Genomic DNA, 23,510 nt, shown 5'->3' with positions numbered 1-23,510 from the left:
AGCAGAATTTGGAAAGGTGCAAAAATAACAGGGTTGTTATCATGGGTGACTTTAACTTCCCTAATATTGATTGGCACTTGATTAGTTCCAAGGGTTTAGATGGGGCAGAGTTTGTTAAGTGTGTCCAGGATGGATTCCTCTCACAGTATGTTGACAGGCCAACTAGGGGGAATGCCATACTAGATCTAGTATTAGGTAATGAACCAGGTCAGGTCACAGATCTGTCAGTGGGTGAGCAGCTGGGGGACAGTGATCACCGCTCCCTGGCCTTTAGCATTATCATGGAAAAGGATAGAATCAGAGAGGACAGGAAAATTTTTAATTGGGGAAGGGCAAATTATGAGGCTATAAGGCTAGAACCTGTGGGTGTGAATTGGGATGATGTTTTTGCAGGGAAATGTATTATGGACATGCGATTGACATTTTGGGATCTTTTGCAGGAAGTTAGGGATAAATTTGTCCTGGTGAGGAAGATAAAGAATGGTAGGGTGAAGGAACCATGGGTGACAAGTGAAGTGGAAAATCTAGTCAGGTGGAAGAAGGCAGCATATGTGAGGTTTAGGACGCAAGGATCAGATGGGTCTATTGAGGAATACAGGGTAGCAAGAAAGGAGCTTAAGAAGGGGCTGAGAAGAGCAAGAAGGGGGCACGAGAAGGCCTTGGCGAGTAGGGTAAAGTAAAACCCCAACGCATTCTTCAATTATGTGAAGAACGTAAGGGTGATAGGAGTGAAGGTAGGACCAATTAGAGACAAAAGTGGGAAGATGTGCCTGGAGGCTGTGGAAGTGAGCGAGGCCCTCAGTGAATACTTCTCTTCGGTATTCACCAATGAGAGGAAACTTGATGACGGTGAGGACAATATGAATGAGGTTGATGTTCTGGAGCATGTTGATATTAAGGGAGAGTAGGTGTAGTAAAATACATTAGGATGGATAAGTCCCCGGGGCCTGACGGAATATTCCCCAGGCTGCTCTACGAGGTGAGGGAAGAGATTGCTGAGCCTCTGGCTAGGATCTTTATGTCCTCGTTGTCCATGGGAATGGTACTGGAGGATTGGAGGGAGATGATTGTTGTCCCCTTGGTCAAAAAAGTTAGTAGAGATAGTCCGGGCAATTATAGACCAGTAAACCTTATGTCTGTGGTGGGAAAGCTGTTGGAAAAGATTCTTAGAGATAGGATCTATGGGCATTTAGAGAATCCTGGTCTGATCAGGGACAGTCAGCATGGCTTTGTGAAGGGCAGATCATGTCTAACAAGCCTGATAGAGTTCTTTGAGGAACTAACCAGGCATATAGATGAGGGTAGTGCAGAGGATGTGATCTACATGGATTTTAGTAAGGCATCTGACAAGGTTCCGCACAGTAGGCTTATTCAGAAAGTCAGAAGGCATGGGATCCAGGGAAGTTTGGCCAGGTGGATTCAGAAATGGCTTGCCTGCAAAAGGCAGAGGGTCATGGTGGAGGGAGTACATTCAGATTGGAGTGTTGTGACTAGTGGTGTCCCACAAGGATCTGTTCTGGCATCTCTACTTTTTGTGATTTTTATTAACGACCTGGATGTGGGGGTAGAAGGGTGGGTTGGCAAGTTTGGAGACGACACAAAGGTTGGTGGTGTTGTGGATAGTGTAGAGGATTGTCGAAGATTGCAGAGAGACATTGATAGGATGCAGAAGTGGGCTGAGAAGTGGCAGATGGAGTTCAACCTGGAGAAGTGTGAGGGGGTACACTTTGGAAGGACAAACTCCAAGTCAGAGTATAAAGTAAATGGCAGGTACTTGGTAGTGTGAAGGAGCAGAGGGATCTGGGGGTACATGTCCACAGATCCCTGAAAGTTGCCTTACAGGTAGATAGGATAGTTAAGAAAGCATATGGGGTGTTAGCTTTCATAATTTGAGGGATAGAGTTTAAGAGACATGATGTAATGATGCAGCTCTATAAAACTCTAGTTAGGCCACACTTGGAGTACTGTGTCCAGTTCTGGTTGCCTCACTATAGGAAGGATGTGGAAGCATTGGAAAGGGTACAGAGGAGATTTACCAGGATGCTGCCTGATTTAGAGAGTATGGATTATGATCAGAGATTAAGGGAGCTAGGGCTTTACTCTTTGGAGAGAAGGAGGATGAGAGGAGACATGATAAGATACTAAGAGGAATAGACAGAGTGGACAGCCAGTGCCTCTTCCCCAGGGCACCACTGCTCAGTACAAGAGGACATGGCTTTAAGGTAAGGGGAGGAAAGTTCAAGGGGGATATTAGAGGAAGGTTTTTCACTCAGAGAGTGGTTGGTGCGTGGAATGCACTGCCTGAATCAGTGGTGGAGGCAGATACACTAGTGAAGTTTAAGAGACTACTAGACAGGTATATGGAGGAATTTAAGGTGGGGGTTATATGGGAGGCAGGGTTTGAGGGTCGGCACAACATTGTGGGCCAAAGGGCCTGTAATGTGCTGTACTATTCTATGTTCTATGTTTAACTTTGCCCTTACAGACATTATTGTAATTAAACTCTGAACTCCGATATCCCACGCTGTAATAGTGCCAACAGCTAAGCTACTTTGGTACACCTCTTGGAAACAAGAAGGTAAGAGTCCTGCTGACATACAACACCTCTTTCACCTCAGACAGTTGAGAAAGTATGGTATAGGCCCCCAGATCCCAAGAACTTTCTACAGGGGCACAATCGAGAGCATCCTGACTGGCTGCATCACTGCCTGGTATAGGAACTGTACTTCCCTCAATCGCAGGACTCTGCAGAGAGTGGTGCAGACAGCCCAGTGTGTCTGCAGTTGTGAACTTCCCATGGTTCAGGACATTTACAAAGGCAGGTGTGAGAAAAAGGGCCCGTAGGATCATTGGGGACTCGAATCACCCCAATCACAATCTATTTCAGCTGCTACCATCCAGGAAACGATAACGCAGTATAAAAAGCCAGGACCAACAGGGTCCGGGACAGTTTCTTCCACAAGGCAATGCTGATGTGAGTGTATTGCTATGCTACACTGACTGTTCTAGTTATTATACTGTAAATTCTTATAAATTACTATGTTTACACATCGGACATTTCGACGGAGACGTAACAAAAATTTTTACTCCTCATATGAAGGATGTAAGAAATAAAGTCAAATCAATGCAATACATTCAGATGTTCAGATCAGATAATGAAGAGGTGGGAACAAAAATGTTGAATGCCATTAATTAGAGAAGGATAGTATTGGGTATTCAAAGCTACCTTCTTGATTGAGAAAGTTGATCTGTTGTAAACAAGTAGAAATATATTAATCAATTTCTGCTCAGATGAAGTACACAAAATGCTGGAAGAACTCAGCAAGTCAGGCAGCATCTATGGAAATGAATGACAGTCGGCGTTTCAGTTCAAGACCCTTTTTCAGGACTGGAAAGGAAGGAGGCAAAAGCCAGAATAAGAAGGTGGAGGGGAGGGAAAAGAGAATAGCTGAAAGGTGATAAGTGAAGCCAGGTGAGTTGGAAAGGCTGGAGAGGAAGAAATCTGAAAACTGGACCATAGGAGAAAGGGAAGAAAGTGGGGCACTAGGGGGAGGTTATAGGTAGGTAAAAAGGTAGGAGGACAGAGTGGGGAATAGAAAAACAGGGAAGGAGAAAGTGATGTTCGTGCCATCAGGTTTGAGGCTACCCAGACACAACATGAGGTGCTGCTTCTCTATCCTGAGAGTGGCCTTATCGTGACACAAGCGACCAACATGTGAGAAACACAATGGAAACGGGTATTAAAATGGATGGTCTCAGGGAAATTCTACTTTTGCTGGATAGAGTGGAGGAGCTCGACAAAGTCCTCCCCCAATTTACGATGGGAATAGTGTGGGGGACAAATGGACAAGGGAATTATAAAGGGAGCTATCCCTGCAGAAACTGAAGAGTGGGGTGGGGGGAGGAGTTAAAGATGTATTTGGTGGTAGGATCCCTTTGGAAATGGTGGAAGTTGCAAAGAATGATGTATTGGATGTGGAGGCTCTTGGGTGGTATGTTAGGACAAGAACTTTACTTCTGTTAAGGTGACAGGCACTTGGGGTGAGCGCAGATGTCCAGGAAATGGAGGCGATGCGGGTGAGGGCAGAATTAACGGTGGAGAAAGGGAAACTCTATGCTTTGAATCTCTGATGTCCTGGAAAGGAAAGCCTCATCCTGGGAATAAATGTGGCAGAACTAAAAGAATTGAGAAAAGGAAATAGCATTTTTACAGGAGACAGGGTGGGAAGAGGTATAGTCAAGATAACTGTGGGAGTTGGTAGATTTATGTCAGTAGACAGTTTGTTTCCAGAGTTGGAGACAGAGTTGCTGGGAAGATCGAGAGCATGCAAATTGTTACAGTTGTCAGTGGGAATGGACTGAACCAAGGGGGACTGAATGGAGCTGAGGCATAAAGACATGAGTTCAGTTGGATAGGGGCAACGTTGTTGGATTTCAGGAACATTCTGAGGAATAGGGGAAGTAAGCTGTTGAGCTGTCAGTCGTAATAGATGGCTTTAGTTAACTGTGAGAGATAAGATCTAGAAGCAAGTGCCTGTCATCAGAGACCTCAAACCGAAGGGGTTTCTCTGCATTAAAGGATCATAGCCTTGGCTGCAAAGTGATCTTGGAGATCCTCATTGTTCACAGATCACTGGCACTGCCCAAAGTTAACAAAAAAAAGTCTTAGAGACAACAGACTCTACAGGTTCTGGAAATCTAGAGCAATGTGCACAAAAAGTTGGAGGAATTCCATGGGAGATATGGTAGTATATTGGTTAGCATAACACTATTACGGCACCAGTGACCCAAGTTCAATTCCTGCCACTGTCTGTAAGGAGTTTATATATTCTCTCCATCTCTGTGTGGCTTCCACTTGCTACTCTGATTACTTCCGACGTTCCAAGGATGTACAGGCCAGAAGATTATTGGGTCACATGGGTATAACTGGGTTCTTTGGGCCAGAAGGGTCTGTAATGGAGCAGTATCACCTAAATAAGATAAACTAAGCGGATCAGCAGCATCTTTTGGAGGGAATTGGACAGCCAATGTTTTGAACTGACACCCTTCATCAGGACTGGAAAGTAGGAGGGGATACTGCCAGTATAAAAGGGGGTGGGGGGTAAGGGATAGAACAAAAGACGGCTGGTGATAATCGGATCTCGTTGAGGGGGTTTATAAACATTTGAGGGAAGGTCCATATTAAAAACATATCAATATTAAAAACTTATAATGACCACTGAAATCAAAAGCAGCAGTTTAAATCAAGTCACAAAAGTGAGGGCAATGGCTCCCATTGACCCCTCTCTTTACACAGTCCACGATCCCTGATGCATTACTGGTACAAGATTTTAAATAGATTATATGAGATTACCTCCAGCTGTGTCAGCAGTTTGTGAAGAGGATGCACACCGAGATTCTTGCAACTTAGTTTATAGGATGAGATAACCTCTTCCACTGTAACACAGGCAACTGAAACAAAAAAATAAATAGGATTAACAGCTTGGTGGCTCTTTGGTCAACAGCTGGATGTGGTCTACATGAGTAAAGGTAATTACGTCAACTACGAATAGCATTCACATTGCAAACTGGATGTTTATTGGATCTATCTTGATCAACCAAAGTTAATTAAAATTGCTTCTAGCCTAGAAATATGTATCGAACTCTCTCTCTCAATATTAATACTTAACAGCATGGGCTTCAAAAAATTAAATTAAAATGATTACAGTTCTGGTTGCTGCGTTACAGAAAGGATACGGAGGCTTTGGAGGCAGTGGAAAAGAGACTCATCAAGATCTTGCCTGAATTTCCAGAGTATTCGCTAGAAGCAGAGATTGGAAAAACTTGGACTGTATTCTTCAAAGGAGGCTGAAGGGTCACCTGATCGGAATCTACAAAAATTATCAGAGATATAGATAGTCAAAGTCTTTGTTCCCAGGGTGGAACTGTTGAACACAAAAGGGCTTCGATTTAAGATGGGAGAGGTTTGTGAGCAAGTTTCTTCTACACATGGTCAAGTGTCAAGGCAAGTGTCAGAAATGCAAAACCAGGTGAGATTGTGGAAGCAGATATGATCGCAAAATTTAAGAGGCATTCGGACAAGCACATGAACAATAGGAAATAGAGGGATGTATATCAGTCCTGATGAAGATTCTCAGCCCAAAATGTCAACTGTTTACCCTTTTCCATAATGCTGCCTGGACAGTTAGATTCCTCCAGAATTTTATGTGCTTTGGATTTTCAACGTCCGCAGAATTTGTTGAATAGACGTTCTCAGTCAGATAGGATTATAAGTTAGCGTAGACTTAGTGGGCTGAAAGGTCTGTTCCTGTGTTGAGCTCTTCTAAGTTCTACTGAAGTTTTTCACAATACACATGACGGTGATGAACAAATTTACAATTTACAATTAATTAAAATTCCAGATATGTTTGTGAAGTGAACAGAAACAGTAAATGCTGAAAAACATCAACAGGGCTAGCACCAGCTGCATTGTGAGAAACTGTTAATGTTTAAGCAAAATAAGAAAAGGATAATGGAAGAGCAGGATTTAAGATAAAGTACAAGTAAAGGTGAGGTGAAAATGGTTATTTTCTTTACCTGTTCCATTACTGTCACTTTCACTGTCTATCTCCACAATCTTTCCTACCTTTCACTGTTCCACAGATCTACCCTTTACTTTATCTCCATCGTTATTTACTTCCTCATATTAAAACTTATTCTAACTCTAACCTTTACCAGTTCCAGTTTAAAGCTATTGATCGAATGAAATACTAACTTCTTTTCTTTCTCTAATGATGCTTCTGATTCTGCTAAGTACCTCCAGCAATTTTTTATATAGATTTTAAAATGGTCAAATATTATCGAGTCATAGCGTGACAAACTCAATATGTCCATCGATGAGTGGGCACCATCGTGTGAATCCCATCTTCTGGCACTTGGCCCTTTGCCTTCTATGCCTTCCCCACCAGTGCGCACATCTGCATGGAGTGCTGTCGCAGGAAGGCAGCACCCTTCATCAAAGAACCCCAGCATCCAGCCATGCACTCTCCTCGCTGCTGCCATGAAGAAGAAGGGACAGGTGCCTTAGGTCCTACAACACCATGTACAGGAACAGTTATCGTGGCTCTTACACCAGAGGGGATCTCTTCACTCACCCCCAACAATGAACTCATTGCATACCTTTGGACAAACTTTCAAGGACTCTAAAATTCATGTGCTTAATATTTATTATTTATTAATGTGTTTGTTTTTTTTTGTTATTTCTTTTTTCTTGTATTTTCACAACATGCTGTCTTTTGAACATTGGTTGCTTGTTGGGGTGGTGTGAGTGTGACAGCAGGCAAGATAATTTGATTCCAAACAATTGGTTTATTGATCATTACTGAACGTCTCCCTGGTGCTTCTCTCTCTCTCTCTCTCTCTCTCTCCCTCTCTCTCCCCCCCCCCCTCCCTTTTCCCAACCATTATTCCATTCTCCTTGATTCCTTCCCACTCTCAATCCACAATAGAGACCCATATAAGAATCAGGTTTATCATCACGCACATACGCCATGAAATTTGGTTTTTTTTTGGTGGCAGTAGTACAGTAGAAAACAAAAAAATTACTCCAGTACTGTGCAAAAGTCTTAGACATCCTGGCTATATATATGTGTACCTAAGACTTTTGCAGTACTGTACATCTCCCCTTAAAAAAGTGCTAATATCTTGATTTGATTCTGTCTTTGTTGCATTGGTTATTTGAAGCAGGACAGGAAGGCTGCCTCTAATAGGATAATTAATGTTATTTCTTTGATTTCTTTCACAACTTTAGCATCAGAGTAGAGTAGAATACTATTTTTGCAATGACACTAAAACTGCAATATAAATACAACTTGCTCATGTGAAAAGCTGGAACTGTTTCAATTATTTCGTTCTCAGGTATATTCACCCCAAGAATTAGCTGGAGTAACTTGTAGTTGACAGTTTATTGGCAATAAGACCTACTATTTATAGGCAGGGTTTGCGTACCACCTGAATAGGCTGTATCATCAAAGCAAAGGATACAAAACCACAGTGCTCACACACAGCTGTAGCCTGACACATTTTCCTTTTATGGGCATTTGTAAAGGAGTATATGTGGAAGCAGCATTTTTTGGTGGGGCTGAATTCAGCAAATTCCATTTTTGTCACATTTCTACGAATATTAAAAGTGCAGAGTAATGAGAATCAGAATCAGGAATCAGGGATCAAGGATCAATCAAAATCACTGAAGTATGTCATGAAATGTGTTGTCTTGTGGCAGCAGTACAGTGCTCTACTAATAATTGCAATAAGGATACATATATAAAATTGAATTAAATAAGTTGTGCAAAAAGAGAGAGAAAATATACATTGTCCATTCAGAAAACTGATAACAGAGGGGAAGAAGTTGTTCTTAAAATGTTGAGCATGTGCCTTCACGCTCCTGTACCTCCTCCTTGATGGCAGCAATGAGAAGGGGGCATGACCTAGGCGATGGTGGGGTGGGGCATAATGACGCATGTCACCTTTTTGAGGCATCTCCTTTTTGAAGGTGTCCTCAATTCTGGGGAGGGTAGTGCCCATGATGGAGTGGGGTGAGTTTGCAACTTTTTACAGCCTTTTCTGATCTTGTGCCCCCATACGAGACTGCGATGCAGCCACCTGGTGTGGAGGGGCCAATGCACAGTATTGATAGCATTCCGTGTCTTTTACCATTTTGCCGTGGCAACAGTTAACTAGTGTGTATATGTATTCTGCTGACACTTTCAACACAAATATGATAAAGTTTTAAAGTGTGGTTAAAATTACAGCTGAAGAGGCAACTCCAAGTTTTTCCTCTTTCCATCTCCTTAAAGCAGGTTGTGTGAAGTAAGTCCGTGCAGGGCAAGCACTGAGAAAGCAGTAGTGCCACATGTTGCCATACATTGTACATATTTACTATTCCTATTGATTTCAACATGAGAGATAAAAGTATTGCAAATCTCTAGTGCAGCAGATTACTGCTACAGACTAATGAGTCCATTACTTTTATAACATACCCTGATTATATTATTACATTAACAATCCTATCAAGGGGAGTTACAGTAAACCCCAGCATTCGAGTAATTCCTTTCATTACAGTACATTACTCGCTCACAAGGGGACCACAACCTTAATTATACATTTAATTTAGAAATACGTTTTATGAGAAAACTGAGATGCACCATGTAAATGGAATGATTTGGTTGGAAGTTCCCTTTGGTCCATAAACATGATACTGTTTCTTTTCTTTAATAATTCATGACTGTTGTTGCCTGGGAACAGTTATAAACGGGAGTGCTATGTTTCCATCTAAAAGAACTTCTGCATCAGTTATTAAAGAAAGTTAAATAGAATTTCAAACCATGATTTAAACAGGTTTCTGCAGCCACTGACAGAATGAATGGCTTTTGGTTTGGGAGTTGAGTGTTTTTCACATAACCACGCCACTGTAAATGTTCCTTAATGCATGTGACATGAGAGAAAAGACTGAGAGCTAAGCTCCAGTAGTCTTACAACAAAGACAGATTTACAACTGAAAGATTATAATGGGAATGGAATGTTGTGGGAATTGCTTTAATCTAGAAATTAATTTACAAATATGCATATTTATCAATTAATACATTGATCTGTGATTTCATTTGAGTGCTTTACTAAATTAATAAATATGAAGATTTATAAATGAATAAATTAAGGAAATAGTTTTTTGATTAATTTTCTGAATTACTTAATTTCTAAACTAGTTAATGCTTGCCCTAAGATGACTTCATACTCCACAGAGCTAGACTTTTAAGTGCAAAGCTATTCAGCTGTCAATAGGTTCTGTGTCTTGAATAGCTTTATGCTCCTCACATTGTGTATTTTGAAACATTCTTACTACTCATCAAGGGCATTGAAGAAAGTTAATGTTGAAGAGCAGAATTTCTCTTCCACTTTTGGTTGACCATAAGCCTCTAAGACATATGAGCAGAATTAGGGCATTTGGCCAATTAAGTCTACTCCACAATTAAATCACAGCTGATCTTTCTTCCCTCTCAACTCATTCTCCTGCCTTCTTCCCATCGGCTTTGATGCCCTTACCAATCAAGAAGCTATCAACATCCGCTTTAAATACATCAAATGACTTGGCCTTCACAGCAGTCTGTGGCAATGAATTCCACAGATTCACCACGCTCAGGCTAAAGAAATTACTCCTCACCTCTGTTCTGAAGAGACATCATTCTATTCTAAGGCTGTGCCCTCTCGTCTTTGACATTCCTACTGTTGGAAATATCCTCTCTATGTCCACTCTACCTAGGCTTTCAATATTCATTAGTTTCAATGAGATCCCTCCTCATTCTTCTGAACTCCAGCTGGTACAAGCCTAGAGCTATCAAACATTCCTCATATGTTAACCCTTTCTTTCTTGGGATCATTTTTGTGAACCACACCCCCTTTCTTAGATATGGTGCCCAAAACTGCTCTCAATACTCCAAATGAAGCCTTGGCATTACAACCTTGCTTTTATGTTGTTATCCTCTCGAAATAAATGCTAACATTCTACTTTCCTTCCTTACTACCAACTCAACCTGCAAATTTAACTTTTGTGAATCCTGCGTCTCCAATTTCTGAATTCACTCCCCCACATAGAAAATAGTCTATGCCTTTATTCCTTCTACCAAAGTGCATTACCATACACTTCCCCATATCATATTCCTTCTGCATTTTCCTAATCTGTCCAAGTCTTTCGGCAGACTCCTTGCCTCATCAAGACTATCTTACCCCTCCACCTATCTTTTGCCTCCCTTTCTTCTTAAAGAGTGGAGTGATATCTGTGATTTTCCAATCCACTTGATTCACTTCAGAATCTCTTGGTCTTGAAAGGTCATTACTAATGCCTTCACAATCTCTTCAGCTACCTCTTTTAGAACACTGGGGTGTAGTCCATCTGGTCCAGGTGACTTATCTACCATCAGACCTTTCAATTTCTCAAGAACCTTCTTAATGTTAGTGACAGGTCTGCAACATATTAATATGAGGTTGCAGAATGTCAATCAGAAATATTCCCTGATCTTCTGCTTCAATGGTTTGATTCTGAGCAAACCTGTTGCATTCTGATATGGCTCTTATGCATGATTAGCCATAACACTGTCCACTCTGTGTCTGAGCTGCACAAACAAGAAACAATCATGAGCTATCCTCCAGTTTAGTCCAAATTACTTTATTGTGAGGAGGTGGTCGGGTGGGAATGAGAATAATTTAATAATGTGGAGTACAATCTTGGTTGAATCACCCCTAGGCTAATGAGGACAAAGTACTTTATTATATAACATAGGTTAGGCCACAACTGGAATATTGCATACAGTTCTGGTCCCACACCATAGAAAGGGCATGACTGCTTTGGAGAGGGTGCAGAGCAGATTAGCCAGGATATTGCCAGGGATGGAGCTTCTCAGTTGTAGAGAGACATAAAAGGATGGATAAAATAGACTGGGTACAAAAGTATTCCTTCCATAGATGCTGCCTGATCTGCTGAGTTCCTCCAGCATTTTGTGCGTGTTACTCTGGATAGAATAGGTTTGCTTTCTCTGGAGTGGAGGAGGCAGGGGCGGGCCTGGTGGAAAAGATTTGCCTGCAGTAGAGCATCTGAATGAGTATTTGAATTATCAATGCACAGAAGGCTACAGACATAGTGTAGTAAATGGGATTAGTGTAGATTTGTACTTGATGATGGTCATCAGAGACATTTATCAGGATCACTGTGTACACAGCACTATCAATGATCTCCCCCATCCATCCTACTTTGGTCTCCTGCCATCAGGCAAGAGGTACCACGGCATTAGGACAAGGACTGTTAGGATAGAAAACAGCTTCTTTCCCCAGACCGTGAGACGACTGAATTCCCTGACTTCTCCCTGTTATCACGTATGAAGTGCCTGTGGCATTATTCTGTTTACTTTTTACCTTGTATCCTAAATTCACCTTAATATTTGTTAATTTATTTGTGGCAATATTATAATATGTATTGTGTGTGTGAGTTTTATGTAGAGCATAAGATGATGTGGTGTATAAGATGAGGAGAGGTATTGATCGTGTAGATAGCCAGAAGCTTTTTCCATGGGCTGAAATGGCTAACAAGAGGGGGTATATTTTCAAGGGTGCTTCAAAGTAGGTACAAGGGGGATGTCAGAGGTGAGTTTTTCAAACAGAGAGTGGTGATTGCCTGGAATGCATTGCCAGTGAAGGTTGTAGAAGTGGATAAAATAGGGTCTTGTAAGAAACTCTTAGATAGGTACATGGAGCTTAGAAAAATAGAGGGCTATGTGGTAGGGAAATTCTAGGCAGTTTCCAGAGTAGGAAACATAGTTGGCACAATATTGTGGGCTGAAGAGCCTGTAATGTGCTGTAGATTTCAATGTTTCAATGTTACTATGTTATGCACCTTGGTCCAGAGGAACATTGTTTTATTTGGTGATATTATATTTTATAACTTCAAAAGCTAAAACTAATCCAAAGGAAGATATATATATATATATATACACACACAAGATTACTGAAATATTACTTCAATATTAAATACACAACAGGTGATATACATGTGTATGGTTGAATGACATTAAACTGAACATGAACTTGAACTTGACACAGTGACATAAAAGGCCTGTTTCTTGCTGTTTGACACAATGACTGTATGATTAAAATTAAGTAGGATCCTTATTCTGGATATCTACCCAGTGAATCCTTCTATAAATAAATATTTAGAAGCGCAAGGAAGGTACATTTATGCTTAGCTCTGATACTTTGCACTGCTGGATTTCTGATACTGTCTAGGCTCAGTTCTGAAAAAAGAACAACCACTGGTTCAAGACAGTGGGTCAAACCCATTGGCCTAATGTAGGAGCAGAAATAAGGGGAGAAAGAATTGTTGAAGAAAATTAGCAAACAATATGTAAAGGGATTGCCTAGTTTTAGATCAGTAATAAAACATGCAAGCAGCAGAGATGATTTAAAATACCAACTCTATTATTTTATTTTAGTACAGATACAGAACAAAGCAGGCCCTCCTGGCCCACGAAGTCGCAATGCCCAGCAACCCACCTGAGCCTAACCTCCGGGCAGTTTACAATGATCAATTAACCTACCAACCAGGACGCATTTGGACCACGGGAGGAAACTGGAACTCCTGCAGGAAACCCAAATACACAAGGCAAGAGCGTACAAACTTTCTGACAGAGGACACCAAAATGAAACTCCAAACTCTGATGCCTGAGATGTAATAGCATTGTACTAAGAATATGGCAGCTAAAGGGACAATTAGTGAGATCACCATCTCTCTCAATTTACTCAAAATCCTTTGTATAATTTGCTCTAGTTTCACAATTATTCTGCATTACTTGATCTTAAATCTTAAATTACTGCTAACTGCTAAAGCAAAGAATCTTGCTTTGAATATTCAAGCATCATTATAATATTTATTTATTGGGTCCCAAGTGAGAGTTTAGTGTATGTGGGTGATACACAGAAGAACTTGATGCATCAGATAGATTTTAATTTTCAAATCATTACATATTTCATAATTTTGTGGTGTTACACAGTAATGTAGTGTAGCTTTCCGACATCTCATATTACTGTTTTACCATATGTCTAAATAATTATTAATTATATTTTGTAAAGCAAGTGTGTACTAAAGAAAAGGCTTGCATTCCATCAACATGTGTTGCTATTTGACAATAAAAACAATCAAAAATGGCTTATGATTATTTAAGCTACCAAATAATTAATTGTCCATCACAATGAGTGTGCATTTTTGGATGGGTTTTGCTGAGTGATGATGATATGATTTTAATTGTAGCATTTCCTTGCTCAATTAGGAAATCAAAGGCAACATAATCAGGATATTGATTTTCCATGCTTGAACCATATTAAGAGATGGCCTATACACAACAGGGATGAATTCCAGTACCTGAGGACAAATACTGGGATAATCATACAGAGTGGGGTGGCAAGGTGGAGGTATATCTCTAACAAAGGAGGTGTAAGCATCTCCTTCCCTCTGCTAGCCTGCAGGTCACACTAGGGCAAGATGTAGCACTTGTTTAGCCCCCCGATCAGAGTTCTGTGAAGCCATGGGAGCAGGTGGTGGATGGTCGTTTGAGCAGCCGGTGCACATCACAAGTCCTGGTTATGTGACCACTGACACCAGGCAGATCATCTCTGAAGAGTATAGATAATGTCTGGGGTCACCCACTTGTAAAGACACTGGGCAGAAGAAAGCAATGGCAACCCACTTCTGTAGAAAACTTTGCTAAAAACAATAAAAGGGCACATTATAGTTAAATCTGTTTAAATGTGCACATGACTGTTGGAGGTTGTCTTTTCCAAAAGCTGGTCATAATTGTTACAGCGCTGAATTCTCATCATCAATCACCAGTAGAACTTCCCACTTTGGACTCCTTTGTCTCGTGAAGCACTCCTTTCACTTGCATCTTCCTACTGGATCGAGTCCTACAGAGGACTCTTCTCCGCAACTCCCGCCAAAAGAACACAAACCACACTAGGGTCCATCACAAGCTTCTCTTGCCCAGCTCTCTCCAGAACCTTCTCCCAATTCCCCCATCCTGACTGGCTGACACCACATACCTAAATTGAACAACATGCCTTCTCATCTTTAGCCAAAACGAAAACATTCTACCACAAACTGCTTTTACATTAATTACTAAATGAAATACTCCACAGCATAGCAGTATAAACCTTATCCAGGACATAACAATTGGTTTATCAATGTGCATCAAAATATACAGTGAGGTGTGTTGTTTGCGTTAACAACCAATACAGCAATAGAGGTGCTGGTGGCAGCCACATGCGTTGTCCCATATTCCGGTGCAAACATAACATGTCCAAAATGTTCAGCAGAACAATAGCAAAACATGTCCCTTTCTCACCCTTTAACCTATATACCCACTTAACCCCTCACTTGTATGTAAAGAAAGTCTTGACCATGGTCATAAGCATATCTATTCAAAATTGGAAGGAGACTGCAAACATACTGATTGGTTAATGTTCAAAAGTTCAAAGTAAATTTTTTATCAATGTACATATATATCATAAAATACAACCCTGATATTCATTTTCTTGCAGGCATTCACAGTAGAGCAAAGAAGTACAATAGAATCAATGCAAAACTATAGACAAACAGCCTGACAAACAATCAATGTGCAAATGAATCCAAACTACGCAAATTTAAAAAAAAATTCTAAATAAAAATAAGAAGTTTGAAGTAGATTTATTATCAAGGTACATGTATGTCACCATATATGACCCTGAGAATCATTTACTTTATATTACAGTAACTATGACAGAATCAATGAAAGACTGCCAGACTAAGCCATTGGTCATTGTGATTGGGCAAGGGTTAAATAAGTGGGTTGCTAGGCAGCGTGACTCATTGAGCCAGAAGGGCCTGTTCTGTGCTGAATCTATAGATGTATAAATATATACCCAGACTGGAGTTTGTCTAGTTGCAGAACGCCATCAGCAGCTGTCAAAGGCAAACAGACAGATCATGTAATACAGTAAAAGGATATCAAAGCGGTGGAGACTTGTTAATTTTCCACTCAAGTGAGCTGATAAACATAAAATGATTCTGATCATTAGTGATGTTCCAAACATCTCTGCAAAGCTGCCCAAGCTTGCACTCCCAGGTTTTCCAACCTCATAAATAAATATTTATCCTGAGTAGATCCCCAAGAAGAAACTTCCTCAAAGAAGTTTAAGGTAAGAGGGGGTAACTTCAATGGAGATGTGAGGGCTATGTTTTTTTTTGGCACAGAGAGTGGTGGGTGTCTGGAATGTTCTACCTGGGATGGTGAAAATAAAACTTTTGAATAAAGTATATTTTGTTTAATAAAAAAATGAAATCTATGAAAATACCGGTGTGGAAACTGAAAAAAAGGGTAACAGAAAATACAATTCATAGAATTAGGGACCCAAGAACGAAAATGATAAAAAAAAAATAAGCTAAGTGAAATTCAAGAAGCTTTTGAAGTGTTTTACAAAACTCTATATTCCAAAGTTCTGGGGGAAAGCATAACCCAAACTGACACCTTCTTGAATTCTCTAGAGTTACCCACTTTAAGCGAAGAACAAAATAGAACGATGACTGCTGACATAACTGAAGTTGAATTAAAAGCTGCAATTAGTAGGCTTAAATTAAGAAAGTCACCAGGATCAGATGGGTATACGGCAGAGTGGTAAAAAGAATTTAAAAATGAGTTAATTCCTGTTTTACTCCCTACACTGAACTGGGCTCTAAAAAAGGCACAAATGCCACCCAGTTGGAAGGAAGTGATAATCTCAGCTATACCAAAAGAAGGCAAGGATAAAATGGAATGCAGGTCATTTAGACCAACATCCATTCTTAATGTAGATTATAGGTTATTTACCTCCATCATGGCCAAACGATTAGAGGAGTTTCTACCCATACTGATATGTACCCGATCAGACAGGTTTTATACGACAACGCCAGACACAAGACAATATACAAAGGACACTTCACATTATGGATCATATACAAAAAAATAAAATTGAAGCAATAGTGATAAGCATGGACACTGAAAAAGCATTTGATTCAGTTAATTGGAATTTTCTGTACAGAGTTTTACATAGATTTGGTTTCCAAGACACAATTATTAAAACTATACAGACATTATATGACAATCCTACTGCTAGGATTAAAATCAATGGATATTTATCAAACAGTCTTACTCTAGAAAGGGGCAGGAGACAGGGTTTTGCATGGTCACCACTATCCTTCATGTTATATCTGGAACCATTAGCTCATTACATCAGACAAAATGAAGATATCAGGGGAATTACTATTAAAGGGACAGAGCATAAATTGACTTGTTATGCAGATGACATTTTGATTAATCTAGGGCAACCAACATACTCTTTACCTAAATTGATGCAATCCTTTGAACAATATGGTCAATTATCAGGATACAAGATCAACAAGATAAAACCCAATTACTTTCATATTACTATAGCACACAAAGAGAAATTGAAAATAGATACCCCTGGGCACGGCACACAGAGTCTTTCAAATATTTGGGCACCATTATGCCAAAAGATTTTGCAAAATTATCAGGATGTAACTATCAGCCTTTATATAGAAAAATTAAGGAAGATGTGGCAAGATGGAACCTGATTCCTTTTTTCAGTCTCTGTTCAAGGATTGAGTCTATTAAAATGAATATACTGCCCAGACTGTTATATCTCTTTCAGACCCTACCAATAGAGATTAATCAAAATCAATTCAATAAATGGAACAAGATGCTATCAAGGTATATTTGGCAGGGTAAAAGGACTAGAGTTCTTCTCAAAACTTTGCAATTGGAGGAAAAGGGGGGTATGGGGCCTACCTTCTCTTAGAGATTATTATTTTGCAGCACAGTTGAGAGCTGTGATATGTTGGTGTAACCCATCGTATGACGTTCAATGGAAAAACATTGAGGAACGGGTACTTCCCATCCACATACAAGCAATTTTGGCTGATAACAACCTGCAAAGGTACATAAATACTATTGATAACCCATGGGTGAAATTGACTCTTAAAATATGGAAAACTACTATAAAAGAATATAATCTAGAGGGAGATATTGCAATTCTTAAATGGTGTGCCTATGACTCGGATTTTACACCAAATAAATTGGATGCTAGATTTAAGGACTAGACAGCTAAAGGAATAACAGTTCTTTGCAACATAATGAAAGAAGGAACACTTCAGTTTTGAAATGCTTAAAGAGAAACACTTATTAGAAAAACAAGATTTTTATTGGTATTTACAGATGCAACAATATGTTAATAAGACGCCTATAAGTGTAACCAAGGCAAATACATGCTTGATAGAGCTCTTTAGAAAAGCATATAATTCAGATAATGGTAGCAGAATCATTTCAAGCATGTATAAGGGGTTGTCAAATCTTAAAACACATTCAACTTCATACATTAAAACAAAATGGGAGAAGGAAGGAGGGATAATTATATCTGAGGAAGAATGGACAACAATATGGAGATATCAATGGAAGTGTACCAGTTCACAGAAATGGAGGGAGTTTGGATGGAAAAACTTGATAAGATATTTTATTACACCCTCTCAGAAATCCCATTATGATGGTAACCTCCCTGTTTGCTGGAGAAATCGTAGAAATCAAAATGCAAATCATTATCATATTTTTTGGGACTGCCCTGTTATCAAAAACTATTGGAGGGGGGTACACAATGCCCTACAAGACATCTTTAAATGTGAAATACCCTTAGAGAGTAAGACCATATATTTTGGATGTATACCTCAAGAATGGTTGAAAAGAGATAAATATTTAATGAATATACTGTTGGTGGCTGGTAAAGATTCTTACTAGGAAATGGTTATCACAGGAGAGCCCAACTTTAAAAATTACAATGGACATTTACAAAATGGAGAAGGTAACAGCATCTGTTAATCATAAGCTGGAACAATTTGATTCATACTGGGAAAAATGGTTTAACTACATAATGCCTCATAGGCCTGATTTTATTCTCACAAATCAATGAATCTGTCGTAAAAAAAAAGATCACTCCCTACTTGTACATAGTTCTTTCCTTTCGCTTGTTTTTTCATTCCACTCTTTTCTATAAGTGTATACCTCAGATAAATACTTTGTGGAGATTTGTGATATATATGATTATATGATATATATGTACAATGTCTGAAATACATCTTATGGAAATGTTTGTTTGATGATGAACTTCAATAAAAAAATAAATTACAAAAAAAACTTGGGATGATGAAAGAAGCAGGAACATTAGGAACTATTGAGAAATGTTTAGACAGTCATATAAGTGCAAAGAAAATTGAATGATATGGAAGAGATTAATTAAGTTAGGCAAACAAGAGGAAATGTGCAGATGCTGAAAATCTGAGCAACACACACAAAATGCTGCAGGCTAGCTCAGCAGGCCAGTCAGCATCTAGGAAAAGAGTACAGTTGGCGATTCAGACCAAAACCCTTCAGCAGGACTGGAGAAAAAAATGCTGAAGAGTAATTTAAAATGTGGGGGGAGGGGAGAGAAACACAAGGAGATAGGTGAAACCTGGAGGGGGAGAGATGTAGTAAAGAACAGGAAGTAAATTGGTGAAAGAGACAGAAGACCATGGAAGAAAGAAAAGGGGGCAGGAACACCATAGGGAGGCAATGGGTGGGCAAGGAGAAAAGGTGAGAGAGGGAAAACGGGATGGGAAATGGTAAAGGTGGGGGGTGTTGAGGGCATTCCTGGAAGCTCAAGCAATCGATATTCAGACCATCAAGTTGCAGACTACCCAAATGGAATATAAGGTGTTATTCCTCCAAACTGAGTGTGGCCTCATCACGACAGTGGAGGAGACCATGGATGGACATATCAGAAGGGGAATGGGAAGTGGAAATGAAATGGGTGGCCACTGGGAGATCCCACTTCTTCTGGCGAATGAAGGGTAGGTGCTCAGCGAAGCAGACTCTCAGTCCGCGTCAGGTCTCACCGATATACAGGAGGCCACACCAGGAGCACTGAACAGAGTATATGACCCCAATAGACTCACAGGGGAAGTGTCGCCTCTCCTGTTTAGGGTTCTGAATGGTAGTGAGGGAAGAGGTGTAGGGCCAGGTGTAGCACTCGTTCCATTTGCAAAGGTAAGTTCCAGGAGAGAGATCAGAGCAGAGGGATGAATGGATAAAGGAGTTGAGTAGGGAGCAATCTCTGTGGAAAGCAGAAATGGGAGGGGGGGTGGAAAAATGTGCTTTAGGTGGTGGGATCCTGTTACAGATGGCGGAAGTTTTGGAGAAATATGTGCTGGATGCGAAGGCTGGTGGGGTGGTAGGTGAGGGCAAGAGGAAGCCTATCCCTGGTAGGGTGGTGGGAGGAGGGGTAAGAGCAGGCGTGCATGAAATGGAAGAGATGCGCTTGAGGGTAGCATTGATGGTGGAGGAAGGGAAGTCCCTTTCTTTCAAAAAGGAAGACATCTCCTTCATTCTGGAATGAAATGCCTCATCCTGAGAGCAGAGGCAGTGGAAAAAGAGGGAATTGAGAGAAGGGGATAGCGTTTTTACAAGTAACAGGGTGGGAAGTGGTACAGTCCAGGTAGCTATGAGAGTCCTGCCTAATTAAGTTAGGCAATTGATTATGAAGTGTAAGGAGGTAAAGATGGTGCCAGGGGTTTTTGCAGAACTGGGCAACTTCCTCTAATTCATCCACAAATTAGAGGTAGATTAAATGGGACCATAAGACCATAAGGCATAGCAGCAGATGAGGCTAGTCGGTCCATCGAGTCTGCTCCACCATTCCATCATGGCTAATCCAATTCTTCTCTCTACCCCAATCTCCTGCCTGTGCTCTATATCCCTTCATGTCCTGACTAATGAAGAATCTATCAACCTCTTCCTTAAATATACAAAAAGACTTGGCCTCCACAGCTGCCTGTGGTAAAGAATACCACATATTCACCACCATCTAAATAAAGAAATTCCTCCTTACCATTCTAAAAGGATGCCTCTCTATTCTGAGGTTCCTCTGCTCTTAGACTCTGCCACCATGAGAAATATCTTCTCCACATTCACTCTATCAAGCCCTTTCACCATTTAATAGGTTTCAATCAGGTCACCCCTCATTCTTCTGAATTACAGTGAACACAGGCCCAGAGCCATCAAACTCTCTTAATTGGGCAAGCCATTCAATCCTGGAATCATTTTCATGTGCCTCCTTTGAACCATCTCCAGTTTCAGCACATCCTTTCTAAGATAAGGTACCTAAATCTGCTCACAATACTCCAAGTGAGGCCTCACCAGCGCTTTATAAATGTTCAGCATTACATCTTTGCTTTTATATTCTGGTCCTCTTGAAATTATTGCTAATATTCTATTTGCCTTCCTCACCACAAACTCAACCTGCAAACTAACCTTTAGGGAATCCTGTACAAAGGCTCCAGTGATTGTGCGCTTTGTTTTTTTTTATTTCCTCTCTTTTCGTTTCTTCTACCAAAGTGCATGACCATACACTTCCCAACACTGTATTCCATCTGCCTTCCCACATCCTGCAAGAAGAGCATTCAACCATCCTGCCTGGAATCTCTACTATCCTAGCTGAGCAGACAGAGATGGGGATTCTCCTTTAGGGAAGGAAAAATATTAACCTAGAGATTTTCTTTGACTGAAGCCTCTCTTTGTTGAAGCTTCAAAGAGCTAAATTCTCAAGATCACCACTCAGATGAGTACCACTGCGATGATAACCACTATCCCTGCCCTGCCTTCAGGAATCTACTGTTCTAATGTCTCATTTTCGCTTTTCAATGTAGCTAGGGTTCTTTTGGAATCCATGATTTAGAGCTGTGCTCAAACTACATTCTTCACGGGCGGTCGAATTTTCAACCCTGGAACTCACCGAGAGGCCTGCGTTTCGGGATCTCCAGGACCGGCTTGGAAGATGTGTGCCTTCAGGGTGCGACCCTGTGGATGATCTGATTTGTCATCCTTGTCACTGGCTGAAGCACCATGGGAGATCGCAACATCAAGGTAGCAGGTACAGCTGTTGGAGGCCTCTGCACTCGAGCAACCCCTCTCTCACTGGACGGTGAGAGAGAGCCTGCTGGTGCTTGAGACTGGCGAACTGGAATAAGCGACGATGCAGATTGTAACATCGAAACAGCGAGCTGGTGGTCTCCCCTCTTGCTGTGGCAGCAGCGATCTCTCTCTCTTGCTCCTTGGTAGTGAGAGCGAGAGCCTAGTGAGATGTCAAAATTTTGGGATAGACAGTAGTTTTTGATGGATTCTAGGTAATCTTCACTGGGGGACTGCTAACACTTGCATGATGGCTGGTCGGGGGGGGGGGCTAATGCTTTTACTGGAACAAGTGGGGGGGCTGATGCTTTTGCTGCTGCGTGTGTGGGATGGGGAGGGAGGGCTTTGGGGTTCTAACCTTCTTCTGTCATTCTTCTTGTTTTTCTATATGTGTTTTTCTGTACAGTGTTTTTCTTCTCTCTGTTTTGGGGATGTCTGAGAAGAGTAAGAATTTCAGGTTGTATACTGTATACATTCTCTGATATTAAATTAAACCATTGAACTAATTTATTTGGTTGGACAACACATTGTGGGCCAAAGGGCCTATTCCTGTGCTGTACTCAATGTTTTATGTTCTAAGTTGTCTTCAACCTGATTAACAAAGCCCAGCAGCACAGTACTTGTTGATTGCTGGTTCACGAAAAATGCCTTGACAATTGGTGAAACCTGTCAGGAAATTTAGAGGAAGCTTAACCTAAAATCAAAGCAATGGAGATGATTGAGCAGTAAATGATATTTTACTAATAAACTGCAAAGTGACAATCCATGAGGGGCCACAAAACATGAGAGAACAGATATGTAACACAGCAAGGCAACAAGTCATCCCTCTGTCCTTTTCCACTTCCAATTCCTGTTTCTCTCTCTCACCTTATCTGCCCACTTCATCCCTCTGGTGCTCCTCCTTCTTCCATGGTCTTCTGTCCTCTCATATCAGATTCCCCCTTTTCCAGCCTTTATCTCTCTAACCAATCAATTTCCTAGCTCTTTATTTCAATCCCTCGTCCCCTCTCGGTTTCACCTATCACCTACCACCTTGTACTTTTTCCTCACCTCTACCCACCTTCTTACTCTGGCTTCTCTTTCTTTCCAGTCCTGATGAAGCATCTCCACCCAAAATATTGATTGTTGACTCTTTTCCATAGCTGTTGCCTGGCCTGATGAGTTCCACCAGCATTTTGAATATTGATTGTTGACTCTTTTCCATAGCTGTTGCCTGGCCTGTTGAGTTCCACCAGCATTTTGAATATTGATTGTTTACTCTTTTCCATAGCTACTGCCTGGCCAGCTGGGTTCCACCAGCATTTTCAATGTTGTTGATTCTTTTCCATGGCTGCTGCCTGGCCTGCTGAGTTCCACCAGCATTTTGAATGTTGTTGACTCTTTTCCATGGCTGCTGCCTGGCCTGCTGAGTTCCACCAGCATTTTGAATGTTGTTGACTCTTTTCCATAGCTGTTGCCTGGCCTGTTGAGTTCCACCAGCATTTTGAATGTTGTTGACTCTTTTCCATAGCTGTTGCCTGGCCTGCTGAGTTCCACCAGCATTTTGAATGTTGTTGACTCTTTTCCATGGCTGCTGCCTGGCCTGCTGAGTTCCACCAGCATTTTGAATGTTGTTGACTCTTTTCCATAGCTGTTGCCTGGCCTGTTCCACCAGCATTTTGCCTGTAATGCTGAAGGCGAGGAGCAACTGGCTGAGGCTGGCTGGTTCAATAAGTGAACAAAGGCGGGAGACGAGAGCTGGGTTTAAATGGGGTGCAGGGGATGAGTTTGAAACAAGTGGCAGATCATTCCTGTCAGGTGGGTGGAGACTAGGGGGTTACTGCCTGTGAAGGCCTGACAAAACCACGACACTGTTTAATCTATAAACAACTTGCATGTGTGTAAAGTATTTGATGTGCACATTTAACT

At 40.9% G+C, this 23,510-nt stretch overlaps 1 protein-coding gene across 1 annotated transcript in view; it reads right to left on the bottom strand.

Annotated features, from left to right (window-relative positions):
- Positions 1 to 23,510, bottom strand: part of si:dkey-288a3.2 (protein phosphatase 1 regulatory subunit 37) — a 306,412-nt gene that overhangs the window by 270,575 nt on the left and 12,327 nt on the right. Inside the window, exon 3 of the mRNA XM_059988169.1 lies at positions 5,354 to 5,451. Coding sequence (XP_059844152.1) covers positions 5,354 to 5,451 — 98 coding nt within the window. The remainder of the gene's footprint in view (positions 1 to 5,353; positions 5,452 to 23,510) is intronic.

This window comes from Hypanus sabinus, chromosome 2, assembly GCF_030144855.1.
Source record: "Hypanus sabinus isolate sHypSab1 chromosome 2, sHypSab1.hap1, whole genome shotgun sequence".
Classification (NCBI taxonomy): domain Eukaryota; kingdom Metazoa; phylum Chordata; class Chondrichthyes; order Myliobatiformes; family Dasyatidae; genus Hypanus; species Hypanus sabinus.
Note: the sequence above shows the minus strand (reverse complement) of the source record. Positions and strands in the feature narration are given on the sequence as shown.